Source organism: Amaranthus tricolor, chromosome 17 (genome assembly GCF_026212465.1).
Source record: "Amaranthus tricolor cultivar Red isolate AtriRed21 chromosome 17, ASM2621246v1, whole genome shotgun sequence".
Taxonomy (NCBI): Eukaryota; Viridiplantae; Streptophyta; class Magnoliopsida; order Caryophyllales; family Amaranthaceae; genus Amaranthus; species Amaranthus tricolor.
In genome coordinates this window covers 4,423,134-4,437,566 of record NC_080063.1, presented here as the reverse complement: position 1 = coordinate 4,437,566, position 14,433 = coordinate 4,423,134, and the positions used below count along the sequence as shown (strand labels likewise).

Below are 14,433 nucleotides of genomic sequence, written 5' to 3'. Positions count from 1 at the left end.
TATTTTATTATAGAGTATAGAGTATAGAGTAGGATAAAAATAGGGGTAGATAAAACTTTAAATGCTTGTTTTATTACTAAAAACAGAAATGTAGTAAGTAATATGAAATTTCCAAAAATAGAAAATGTAGCAAGTATTATGGAACGGAGGAAGTATATGAAAATAAATTATAGAAATACTAAAAACGGCAGCAATCACCTTTACACCCAATCTCATATCTCCTGTTTGAAAATACGTTACTAACTCCCCCTTTTTCCCCTCAATTTCTTCCGTCTTAATTCCATGTTCCCACTACATCTTCCTCCTCCAAACTCCACTACTCACAACAAAACACAGTGGAAAAACAGAAATTAACCCCAAATTTCCCCCCAAATCCTCTGTTTTTCTTTTGTTTTAATCTCTCAAAATTTGAAAAACCCAAACACGCAGAAATGATTCAATATTTCCTACTCAATTTTTTTCTTCTTTTAAGCTCAATGAAACCCAGTTTAGCAAACACAGAGTTGAGAGCATTAATGGACATAAAAGCTTTATTAGACCCAGAAAATAAGGTTTTAAAAACATGGGAAAATGATGGTGAACCGTGTAGTAGTGGATCCTTTATAGGAGTAGCTTGCAATGAACACGGAAAAGTTGCAAATATTTCGTTGCAAGGAAGAGGACTTACTGGGAAATTATCTCCAGCAATTGGGGATTTGAAGTGTTTGTCTGGGCTTTATTTGCATTATAATTCAATTTCTGGTGAGATCCCTAAAGAGATTGGTAAACTTACTGAGCTTACTGATCTGTACCTTGATTTCAATAATTTTTCTGGGATTATTCCTGCTGAGATCACTCATATGACTAGTCTTCAAGGTTAGTTGTCTGGAATATTTTTGGACTTAATTAATTTTCTGGGTTTCTTCCTTTTTGTTGTAATTGATTGATATCATTGTTTGTGAGTGTTCTTAAAATAATTTATTTGATAATTTTTAGCTTATTTTAATTGAGAGTTGGGTGATCATGCCATTTAATGCTGGTATTTAAAAAATTAACAGCTTAAAACAACTTATTATTATGAATATTAACAAGGCTTAAGACTTAAAATCAGCTGAACAAATCAACCAATGTATCAACCGGTTAAATCGGTCAATATAATCAACTACTAGCTACGAGATATAAACAGTTTGGCAAAAGCCCCTTAATATTTTTCAAATTTGCATGTGAAGTCAAACTCATAAACCACCTAAATATTAGTCATTAGGGTATTTCTTAATTTTTTTAGGTGTTATACAATTTGATTTTTTTTATATTTTTCAAATCCATAAAAAAGTTAATATATTGATATATATAGCTAATACTCATGTTTTGGAATTAAGGTTGGCTTAATTGTTATTACTAATCCTAAAAAAAAAATATTCCTATTATTTGAAAATTTGATGATATTAAAGCATTATGGTTTAGCCATCAAATTCAAACTTTATAAATATTGGAGGAATGTACTTGTATGTACATGTTCCAATGAAGCTTAATTAGTTTATGGAAATTTGTCACAAATTAATTTTATGATTAATGAATTTTATAATCATGGGTGTTTTCCTATATACTCCATGACAATGAGTGTTTGTCCTTTATATACAAAATAATCAATCAACTTTTTGGCTTAAAAATCTCACTTATCATCCTTTATGGTACCTAATTCGAATATTCTTTTAAAATTTGCAACATATTAAAGTGAAATCTTTACAAATATAATGTAGCAAAATTTAAGATAATTTTTGTTTTTTATTTTTTGAAGTGAAATTTAAGATAACTTAGTACTCCTATTATCTAATTTTTTCAACCTCTCTCTTGTGAAATTTTCTTTGTTGCAACCACTTACCTTTCTATTTAAAATTGTTTCCATTTTTTGATCTTAGATGCTTACTACTCGTCATCATTATGCCCCTTTATTGTCAATGAACGAAGAATATTGATAAAATATTTTAGGTTGTGTTTGATAATAAATATTTTTCTTTCAAATCGTAAATTTTAATTATAAAATCGTAATTAAAGAATTTGATAATGTCAAACAAGGTTTGAAAAATTATTTTCTAATTTTCAACTTAAACTACCTTTGAAACAATAATGTTATTATTAGCCCAAATCCAATTTCAAGTTTTTTTTATATGTCAAATACTAAATTTAACTTTTTAAATGATTTGTTTGTAAACCTTTTTTATATTTAAAGTAATATAATGTCAAATAAATTTTGTCTTGAATTTTTTTCTTGAAATGGAAAAAACTTTATATTTTAATATAATAAAGGGGCCCATTTAAAAGACGAATAAATAGGACTCCAAAATCTTTACTCTGCCCCTGACTCTAACTCTAGATTTCCGATTGAAATTTTCGTTTCCAAATATAGCATTAGCTTATTTTCAAATAACTTAGCCATATGATAGAATTCAATAAGTTTCATTATATGGTATTATTCTTTAAAGAGTCATTACTTGCTTAAATTGCAGTGCTGGACCTATGCTGTAATCACTTAACAGGCAACATTCCAGTAGAACTTGGCTCATTGAGCAAGCTAGATACTATTGCTTTACAATCTAATCAATTAAATGGGTCTATCCCTTCGAGTTTGGGCAACTTGAATATGTTAAAGAGGCTTAACTTAAGCTATAATCATCTTTCTGGACTCATTCCTGAAGCCTTAGCAAACATCCAAACACTCGAAAAGCTTGATGTCCAAAGCAATTCCCTCGAAGGAATCGTTCCTGCGTGTAAGTTTCTGATCTTTTGATATTATTACGAGCCTAATTGATTTATCTGCATTGTGAAATGAAATGTTCTTTTGATTGAAAATGTAGCCTTCAAGAAATTTGATGCTGGATTTTCCTTTGAAAACAACACACGATTATGTGGAGTCGGATTCCATGCCTTACGAGCTTGTACTGCCTACGATAATGCGAATGTAGATATCAACACACCTCCATTCGGATTTAAGTTCAAAAATCATACCATAACGACACACGATGATCCTAAGAAAGCAAACCGTGAGACACATTGTACATCTTCAACATGCTCAAAATCCACGAAATTCCCTCGAATTGTGATTGTTGTTGTGGTGATTATTGCCTCTGTGGTCTTAGCAACCGTGGGATTTCTGACATTTTTTAGATATAGGCGGCATAAACAGAAGATCGGGACCACGGTTGAGGCATCCGAGAGTCGGATTAGCGCTGACCATGTTATCGACGTCCATAGCAAGAGTGCCTCACCGCTGGTTAGTCTAGCTTACTCCTCAGGGTGGAATCCACTTGCGGATGGTTTGAATAGTGGGGATATGTCCCAAGAGGTTCTGCAGTATTTCAGGTATAACTTGGAGGAGGTGGAATCGGCAACACAGTACTTTTCAGAGGCGAATGTGTTGGGAAGAGGAAACTTCTCTACTGTGTATAAAGGGGTTTTGAGAGATGGTTCTATTGTAGCAATCAAAAGTATAAATATGAGTAGCTGTCAATCCGAGGAGGCAGAGTTTGTGAAGGGGTTGAATTTGCTAGTTTCACTCCGGCATGAAAATCTTGTTAGTTTACGAGGGTTTTGTTGCTCGAGAGGTCGAGGAGAGTGTTTTTTCATCTATGATTTCGCGCCTAAGGGAAACCTCCTAAAGTATCTTGATGTCGTTGATGGAAGTGATCTCAGTCTTCCTTGGTCTACTCGGATCAACATCATCAAAGGGATTGCCAAAGGTAAATACCAATAGAATATATTATTATCACGAGACTACCACCATCAGTTTAAGCTTTTGGTTGAGTTGGTTGCTTGACATGCTCTGATATCATATTAGAAATATATGGTTAGTTGGTTGTTTGTTTGAATTCAAGTTGCCAAATACTCCATCTTAATTTAAGATTATGTCTTAATTTATGAATATTTAAAATGATACTAATTTCCATTTTCTATGTTCAGGTTTAAGTTATTTGCACGAAGAAAATGCAAATAAACTTTTGGTGGTCCACCAAAACATATCAGCAGAAAAAATAGTGATAGATAACCAATACAAGCCATTAATTTTGGATTCTGGTTTACGCAAGATACTAGCGGACGACACAATCTTCTCGGCCCTCAAAGTAAGTGCAGCAATGGGTTACCTAGCCCCGGAATATGTAACAACTGGTCGGTTCACTGAGAAGAGTGATGTGTATTCATTCGGAGTGATACTCCTCCATATTCTTTCGGGGAAGCAACTACTAACAAATGCTATGAGATCAGCTGCAGAGTCATGTGAAGTGGAACAATTTGTTGACCATAATCTTAACGGGAAGTTCTCCATATCAGAAGCTGCGAAGTTAGTGAAACTCGCTTTGAGTTGCACCCATGAGCTCCCTGATGAAAGACCGAACATGGAGGCTGTGGTCCAAGAGTTGAACAGACGCACTAGTGGTTCATGAAGCCCGGTGCTCGATTGCAAATAACAATAGCAATAGGCATCCATGGTTTGGTTTGGGTTTGGAGGTTTAGTTTTAACCATCTGATTGAGGGAATTTAATGGATGTTATAGTAAGGACGTCAGCTAGTATGTTGGGAGTGTAAAGGTTTGTACATTAAGCTATATAGAGCATCAAATCATATGTTTTCATCCAAATGACAATTTTGTAAAAATGTGAATCCTTTTTTTTAACCAGAAATTTGAAGACACATAACGCTATATAGGGCATGTGAATCACAGTATAGCTAGTGCTCTTCAATATCTCACATTCACCCGCCCTGACATTTCCTATGCTGTACAACAAATATGTATTCATAAGCATCTCGCGGATCATGCTTATGAAGACATATATGATGTGATTTTCCCGTGGATCATGCTTATGAAGACATTTGCTGTACAACATAGGAAATTTTGGGGCGGGTAAATTTGAGATATTGAAGAGCACTAGCAAGATTACGAAACGAGGTAGGTCGGCAACATGAGCACTATAGACCTAGACTTGTCAGCCATACAAACGAGAAGATGGTGAGCGGTAGCCGTGGAAAAACGCCTAGGGTTGGAGGCAAAGACTGGAGGCACACACTGGAGGATCGCCCTAGGCTTAGGGTTAGAGAGGAGAATAAAAAATTAAAATCCTAATAAATCTGATACCATGTAGGATAATATGATCTTAAATCCTTTCATTAACATTGGATGTCAGAATATATACATCATAACCCAAGAGCTAATTTTATATTTACCCTTAATGAATACTTTACATATACATATACATATACTAATAAAGCTCAGTAACAAAAACCTATGCTAATTTTGAATCACAAATCTTAAAATTAAACGGTTTTATAGTGAAACCATCTCTACTAGTTAGTCAAATGTACATTTACTGTCTTAAAGTGATCAATTAGAAAAATAGACTAATTATATGGTTCCGATCTCATAGTAAGACGATCTCTTAACTTTTGAGAGCGGAGTAAATCACAAATGATCAAAATAAATTTGTTTGAAAATTGAATTTTTTTATGCAATTGAATTTAGATTATGTCTATTTGCGATGAAGACTCTGAGCTGCATGAAATAGAGCACTATGAAAGTAAAAGATACAACACCCAAAAGTATTATATAGGAAAAAAAAAAACCGAATTCATAGATTTTTCATTTATTTATTTTGTCGAGTTAGCACATCTAAAGAAAGTCGAGCAATCAACTCTCAAACTACATTATTAAGCCAAAAATTATCTTGACTGCCTATTCTCCTTGATGGTATCTGTAATATATGTTCAAAAATGGAACAATTTGTGAAAAACAGACTCTTTATTTCCTCTGTTACAACTCGTAAATGCCCTACAGAACTGAAGCTGAAAGATCATTATCCGAAAGGCAAGGCACTAGTGAGCTTAAGCAATATCAACCGACTCCAATTCATTCGTGAACCACTCGTCTGGCCACCATTTGGGTCTACTAGCAACAACTTTCACATCCTCGCTTCCTTGTATAGCAAGTGCATTAGATTTCTTGAACGCTTCCTCAAGACGCATCAGACCAAGTCCACGAGATCCAAGTGCAACAGTCACTGTACCAACCTTCTTGCCAGACGATGTGTCCGCCACTACCGACCCAGAAGCAACTTTCTGCGCTACTTCTGTATAAAAAAGTTGGTAATCTTATTGAAAAGAAACAGAAAGGAAAATGAAAGAAAATACCGCAAACAGAAAGTATGATAACCTTTGCCATCATTATCAAGGAACTTCAAAGGAAGCACACGTTTTCGGATGACACCCCGATGATGAGTTCGAGCAACCAGTTCTTGTCCCACATAGCACCCCTTGTCAAAACTAATAGCATTTAGACCAGCAAGATTGTATTCTAGAGGAATGGCTTCACCTAACAGAAGATAAAATTCATATTTCAGATTTTTGTCAACACAATGAGGCCCTTATTTAATTTTGCTCGTTATATCAAAAGATAAAACAATATTTTGGAGGCCCTATTTAGTTTTGCAATATCTTTTAAATTGGAGTCCCTCATTATATCAAAAGATAAAAAAATTTCCACTTCAAGAAAAATAATTCAGACAAAAATGTATTGTAACTTAAATTCTAAAATTACTTCAAATATAAAACTAAGTTAACAAACAAATCAGTTAAAAAGTGTTGCTTTGAACCGAGCCTGAATTACACCATTTAATATTTGAGGTAAAATGAAAGTGAGAAAGGTAAAAGACAAGGTAATTGGAATGTACTACACATTTAGAGTATACCTTTTGGGATCTCGTTCGGACCTTCCGCAACCCCTTTATCTAATCTCCAAAAAAGATAGTTCACTTCGGCAGCTTCTTTGTCAGCCTCAACCAACGGAGCTGCAACCACCAAAAAGCAACTTTACATTCGATTCTTCAAATTATCCCATAAAACTATGAATTGTGATACGGATAGTACAGCAATATGACAGGTATCGCAGTATCGCTGCTGATTAATAAAACTCACGTAAACTCCCAGAGGGAAATATCCCTCTAAAGCCAAGACAATCCAACCTAGGATCCTTGAACCACTTCCAGCCGCTTTCACTCCCTTGTGCAGATGACATAGAGGAGCTATCTATACTCCCACCCCAACCAACACCAGCAACTTCTGGTTCTTCAGCAGAAGAGGATTTATCAGATAAATTTCCACCATACCGCTGCCAACAACAGAATTCATCTCCCATGTGCTCAATGTCAACATTAGACCTCAACCGGTATCTGCATGGTTATGTGAACACAATAACTCATGGGATGCAAACTGGATGTGGAAAGATAATCTTTAGAAACCAAATACGAAAAAAAATAGATCCAAAAGCCCAACTCGAGTGAACACGGCAAATCTATGAAAGTTTTTTGCTCTGAAAATACTTTCAAAATGATAAATCTCGCTTGTGCTGAGCGAAAAAAAAACTTCAAATAATCCACATAACTTAACTGTTCACTTACTAATACCTCTGTTATTCTTTGTTCTTCTTAGTTCTCCCACAAGCTCTCACAAAAAAGAAAATCCAAAAAGACAATAAATGGAAAACGGAGGTGGTACTTACTAATAAGAACATGCTAATCCTCAACTTGCTTGAGGTTCCAATAAAATGAAATCCTTCACCCCTAAATAGCTCTACTTGAGCTCTAATAGCTAATAGTTTATGTTCAATCATTAGATTTAATAAGTTAAGTTCAAGTCCAGATTTGTAGATTCCCACTTAATTTCTCAAATAAATTAAGAGTTATTATATGATTTATACAATAATTTACAAGGAATTTTGTATAAATAATCATTATCACCAACTTTAGATAGAACGTCTTTCTTTGATCTTTTGAGAATGTAGAATCACGAACATTACATATTGGTCTTCAGTGTAGAATTAGCCTATTTTATGAATATGAATTTGGAGTCTTTTTAGGTATGTTTTCCAATACAATATTACATCCCCTTGGGGCTTTAGATTATAAACTTCTGGAAAGTTGTATTGAGAATCAAACCAAAACACAAAACTATCGAGCACTAGATGTTTTTGTAGATAAGTTGTATGATAATGAATGTGATAAATACAGTAGCAAAGATAAAAGTTTGCATGGTTTTATTTTTGCTTTATGCTTTAAGATCAAAATTAATCCCAATGCCATATTTTTATACAAATATAATATGATGGCACTTATTTATAGAAAAAAGGTTTTATTTGATTGGCCAAGCTGCTCGAGCAAGCATAGGATGCTCAGGGAGCACAATGTGTGCAGGCGAGCATCTGCACATCCAAAGTTTATGTCTCTTTTGCGTTTGATTTCACTTGGCTATGCTGCTTGGGAATTCTCTAAAGATGCTATTAAGACTAAAAGGCTTAACAACAATTAAGTAGGGAATGTAAAGGAAAGGAACGGTGGGAAGGGGAGCGAATAATAGGGGAAATCTCGTTTGCTTGTTTGGGACAGAAAAGAAAGCAGAGAAAAAGATACAAAATTCCAACCATTCTTTCTAGATTTGGAGAGATGTTCTTATTATAAAATTGGAGAACTCAATACTTTCAAATCTCTTATTATAAAATTGGTATCCAAACAAATGAAATTATGTCCTCCAAATTCCTCTCCTCAAATTCTCTCAATCCATACAGAGTGTATCCAACGTCAAGTTCAGTTCTAATAAGTTTCCCTCAATTCCAATAAGTTGAGCTCAATTAAAGAGTTGTAAATTTGTAAGTATCAAAACAAAGGAGTTCTAAATTGGTAACAGGTCATGTTGAGTCTACTAGGTCGGCAGAACAACTCCAAAACACCAAGCCATGACTCTTCTTTACCTCAACTAAATCATAAATGTATCCGAAAACTTCATCATACAAATAGAGAGCAACATCATTATGGGAGCACGTTCATATATTAGCTTGCTCTTCATTACATTCAAAAGTGATTGTGGTACAGCAGCAACCACCCAGATATAAATGTAAGTGAAACTTTCAATTCAGATCATCACAGTCTCACAGAACTAGTTAAAAGTTGTAATCTTCAGGCACCAATTCAACTATCAGTAAAAAGTTGTAATCTTCAGGCACCAATTCAACTATCAGTAATGACATTATAATATTATATATGAGCATATATATATATATTGGTGTATTATTATGACTGAAAAATCCAATCCTGTCAAACAAGAATGCACAATACTTCAAACAAGCATTTCATCAAACACCATATAAACAACTAAAAAGAAAGCATCAGAATCACCTCTTAAGGGTATCAATTAGCTCATCCACCGTCGACCCATCAACATCCGCAAACAATTCCACCTTATCAGACTTCGGACCAGGTCCAGACCCGGTCGGGTCCAGTTTCTCGTCACTCTGAGGTGGCCTATACAAGAAAAAATCATACAAAAACCGACCTTGTGGATTCAACATAGCAGCATAAACCGGTAAAGTACCGACCGTGGGCAAATTAGAGGTAGCCAAAGTAGAAACCTTCTCATGAACAGATTCACCAAATTGTCTAACATCATTGGTAAGCAAACCCTGTAAAAATTTAACAGAATCTGGACCTGTTAACCGAATAATAGACCGAGAATTGAGACGGGAAGCGAGGGGACCCACATTGTCGAAGCGGGATGTTTGAGTGGAGAAGAATTTGAGTCCCTGATAAATGGAAAAAGGCTTTTTGAGGCGAAGAAGAAGCATTTGGTGCTTTCAGTGAGTTTTGTTGTTTGTTATGGTTGATTTGATGAAAAGAGGAGAAAGGGAGAGGAAGAGATTCGAAAAAATGGAGGAAAGATGATGTGATGACAGGTAGAAATGGAGGGATTCTGGGTTACGGACACGTACCAGGAGAAGAGAGAAGAACGTAGACCAGGGAGATGCTGATGCGTTCATTCATCACCATTTCCAACAACTTACATCTGGATAATTGACTTCAAATTCGGAATTTTCCTCAAATTTAGCTAATTTTAAGGATTATTCAATTGTTATTTGGGTGTGTTTGGTAGGAGGGATTAGAGGGTGGGAATGGAATTAAAAATTTTTAAATATGGATTTTTCATATTTGGTTCTTGAAAATGCCAATAAAATTAAGGTTGGAAATGGGATTAATTTTCGGTTAATTTTCATGAATTGATTATCAACGGGGTTTGTATTAGATGGATGGGAATTAGAAGAAATATTATGTAAAAAACATTTATATCCTTGTAAGTGTATGTTTACAAGCCAAACAAAAAATATTAGAATTTTCAAATTACTTTTAAAAAGGGTAAATTGATAAAGTAAAATTTATTTCCAATCCTATTTCAACCTACTAAACAAAAAATAGTACAATTCTCAAATTATTTCCATTAACAAACCAAACAAAAGGTTGGGTTATATTTTAACAATTCCTAACTATCAATTTCCAATCCAAATCTCGATTTTTATCCTCAAATTCTCATTTTCATATACCAAACACCTTATTTTCTCGGTTTCCTTTTATTTAGATTATTCTGAAACCTTCTCCAACTTCCAAGTCAGTAAGGATCCAAGAGTAATACCTTGCAAGCCCTCTTTTCAGATGCATAATGACTCTTAGTTCGGAGAAACTGTACTTGAATTTATTTAGTGGCATGAGGTCTATTTATCTTGTATTACAAGAGTTAATGAAGGTATTCAATACAAGGACGATTAAATACATTAAATGAAGTTTGTTGTCAGTGAATATAATACATAGAGAGTTTGGGTTCAATAGCTAAGAAATCTAATACCTCAAGAGTGGTGAATGAAGGAGTATTTATATCTTATTATTTAACATGAATTCAAAAGGTTCTTAAATATCTTAAAGAATGTCTGAAATGTCCTTAGAAAATTATCGTGAATAATACTAAGGTGGGTTTTCTTGCAAAGTCAGCTACAACCTTTTACATGGCAACTCCTCATTTGTCATGTTGAGGTGCACTAAATACAAAGAGTAGTTTTTTCACGTTTTTGGGGTAACATTTGTGTATTCTTAGCAAAAACTGCTTCTCTATCTAATCATTAAAGTGGATGAAACATTGTAGTTGTACTATTTCCCTGTAGCCTTTATTTAATATGTTGTCTTGTGGGAGATTTTAATAAGATCTTCCCAACTCATTAGTGAAAAATATGAGCCTTGTATAAGGAAACAGATAACAAATCTATCTTGATTAAGGTCTTATTAAATATGAATACGTCATTACTTGAGATAGTGTTATCACTATTTATGTGTTTAAAGATTTAGAGCCAACACTCACAAAGTATGAAGGAATCTCAATAATGAAGTAACACCAACTCCTAAGTTTGCACAAATTTCATTCATGCTTTACTTTAATCAACCAAATGAGCATGATCACCTTTCGAAATGCACTTGTCCTATCAATAAAGTCAAGGAGAATATCTTATTTTGATGATTCACAAAGTTGAGCTCAAATCGACTAAGACTTATGTTTGAGACAAAATCTTATCTTCAATATTTTTTGACTCTAAATAATAGATTCTAAATTACCTAGTAAAACTTAAAAGACTAGGATGAACCAAGTCACATGATTGCAACATCAACTGTTTTGGTCAAATTTTGATCGCTTTTAATAACATTAAATAAAAGAAAATATGGTCAAAAAATCAAGTAAAGCTTTGTTCATTATTTTTAAACAAGTCTTCATTATAATTTTTATATTAAATATTATAACTTTTTAAATATTATAACTTTTCTTTTCACTTTTGACTCGTTTTTTTGTTCTCTTAATTTTTCTAAAAAATAAGTATTTTTTTGAATCTCTTCATTTCGTGTCATCTAAACTATATATGTTTTGTTTAAATAGAGGAAAAATAGGAGAAAGAACAAATAATAAATTTAAAAATTTATATCTCCCTCATTTATCGTGACGAACAACTAACAAGGGTGAATATATAAAAAAAAATAATTACTAAGATTTGCTTGCTCTTAATAACAAAGAATAAAACTTTACTCGACTTTTTGACCAAATCTTCTCTATTCGCTATTACTTATTTTCTCAAGCACGGTGGCACTTATTTTGAAAATTAGTTAGGGACAAAACTTAGTTTTTCGATGTTATATAAAAAAAATCACTAATTCTTAAATGAAACGGTCTCACTATAAGACCATCTATTGGGCTGACCCAATATATATTTTTGTCTTAAAAAGATTACTTTTAACGTTAAAGTGATCACTTATAGTTTTAATATAACTACTTTTATAGTCTTATAGTAATTACTTATAACCTTAAAATGATTACTTATGATCTTAAAGTAATCAATTGAAGAATTGGGCTATTATATGGACCCGTCTCGTGGTGAAACAGTCTCATACAAGACGAGCTAAAAAAAAATCATTTACTAAACTTCTCCCAATTTAAACCAAGAACGTGTTCAGTTCCACGATTGGGCCTTCATGTAGAATTCTTTCACAATATGGCCCAACTAAATTATTTTCTTCCGTCTCATACAATCATTGGCCCAATGCGCATATATGGCACGTACAGTGAGCATTATGGGCTTATGGCCGCTTGTAAGATGATGTTTCCGTAAGACACGCAATATAAATAGACTAAATGGTACTCCCTCTAATCTTTTCAATTGTCCCATTTGGATTGGGCACAAATATTAAGAAAGTAGAGGGACCATCTTGAATAGTACATCCATGTGATATAGTGAGTATTGGTAATGAAGTTGATTAATATCTAATTACTCCCTCCAATTTTCGTTGAATGACATTGATAAGTTTAAATTTAGAGTAAAAATTAGAAATTGTTCAATTACATAATTAAAAATACAAAGTCTTCATTGACATTAATTAATATACAAAGTCTTAATTGCCATTAATTAAATTACATAATATAAAATTACATCCGCGAAAAATTAAAATCACATTTCATAAAGGGGGTTTGTATTTATACTTCTACTTTCTCCTCAATCTCTTCAACACTTTATTCACGGCTATAAATAACAAACACTTTTCTCGGGCCATGTTAATACGGATATCATTTCGTTCATTGACTTCAGAAAAGAGGTCGAACAAACTGAATATGCATTTAGTGTATACGTTAGTCACTTTAAAAAAAATGCGCCAAAAAACGAAAATCATTAATGCCATTTAAAATTTAAAAACTTTTCTAAAAAACTGAAGTCATAAGAAACAGCCCAAAACCTACACATAGCAATCATTACTGTGGGTCACAGGAAGAGGCAAAATGATACGCTGCCTCAAATGAAACTGTCAACCCAAAAGATAGGCGCCAAAATGAAATTTTCAACCCAAAAGATAGGCGCCAGAATATTGTAAAACAACCCAAAAAGCAGCATAGCATCACTGACCATTATAAATAGGGGGTATTTATTGCAAACCAAATTAATACTCCAAGTCATTTATTGCAAAAACAATATGGTGAAGCAAAAAAGAATTAGATACTTACACTAGGAATGAAATAATGCATGAGTTATTGATTGGTGTTAACAAAAAGGGGAAGCCAGCACATGGATTAATGGGGGAAATCATCAAAAAGTACAATGTTCACTGGAAGACCGTCAGTAGAATACGAGCTAAAGTTAAAAAATAACAAAAAGAGGGGGCTACATTGGATGCAAGTAGCAAAAAGTTTGACAGAAACAACAGGACAATAATACCATTTGATGAAAGCACATTCCAAGCCTTAGAAAAGGCTAGAAAGACAAGTCAACAAGCAGTTGGAAATGCCATGGGTGTTAGCTAATCAACTGTATGGAGATGGAAGAAAAAAACAGATACGCTAGCATACAAATGCAATCAAGCCACTGTTAACTGACACTAACAAGGATAACATGTTATTCTTTTGTATTTCTAGTTGCAATTATGATGCATAGACAGATGTTTTCAAATTCAGTGACATGTCTAACATAGTTCACATAGATGAAAAATTGTTCTACCTCACTAGAACACAACAAACGTATTATCTTACCTTAGGAGAACCTAAGCCACATAGGAAAATACAGTCAAAAAGATTCGTTTCAAAATTATGTTCATGTGTGTGGTTGCTAAACCGATGTATTATGGTGAAGGTCAACTAATTTTTGATGCAAAGATAAGTATCTTTCCTTTTACAGCTCAAGTGCTAGCACAAAGAAGTTCTAAAAAAAGGAAGAGAGGGGAACCAGAAACCAAACACATTCAATCCATAACAAAGACACACATAAGGTCAATGTTAATTTACAATATCTTACCAGCTATTAGAGAAAAATGGCCACAAGGTGTAAACAAAACAATTTACATTCAACAGGATAATGCAAAACCACACATTCAAGACAAGGATCCAATATTCAAGGAAAGAATAACCGTTTCACATACGAGAGAAGGACCCCTTAACATCATAAATAGTATCATCATCTTGACCATCATAATCTTCTAAGTTAGATGAAGGAAAAAGGTCATCATCAGATAGATCAACTCCCAAATCAAACATAGCCGAAATTTCTTCATCATCACTGTCCATGGTTCTTCC

General features: G+C 33.6%; 2 protein-coding genes across 2 annotated transcripts; one reads left to right on the top strand and one right to left on the bottom strand.

Moving 5' to 3' along the window:
• The first annotated feature begins 205 nt into the window (after window positions 1-205).
• LOC130804343 (probable leucine-rich repeat receptor-like protein kinase At1g35710) lies at window positions 206-5,074 on the top strand. The gene is made up of 4 exons (XM_057668747.1): window positions 206-855; window positions 2,487-2,747; window positions 2,835-3,716; window positions 3,937-5,074. Exons 1-4 carry the CDS (start codon window positions 432-434, stop codon window positions 4,416-4,418), a joined length of 2,049 nt encoding a protein of 682 aa, XP_057524730.1. The 5' UTR covers window positions 206-431; the 3' UTR covers window positions 4,419-5,074.
• Window positions 5,075-5,574: 500 nt separating this feature from the next.
• Window positions 5,575-9,991, bottom strand: LOC130804414 (putative transferase At4g12130, mitochondrial). The gene is made up of 5 exons (XM_057668837.1): window positions 9,192-9,991; window positions 6,940-7,193; window positions 6,714-6,812; window positions 6,179-6,337; window positions 5,575-6,095 (listed from the first exon to the last, which is right to left on the bottom strand). Exons 1-5 carry the CDS (start codon window positions 9,635-9,637, stop codon window positions 5,851-5,853), a joined length of 1,203 nt encoding a protein of 400 aa, XP_057524820.1. The 5' UTR covers window positions 9,638-9,991; the 3' UTR covers window positions 5,575-5,850.
• Between the last annotated feature and the right edge of the window lie 4,442 nt (window positions 9,992-14,433).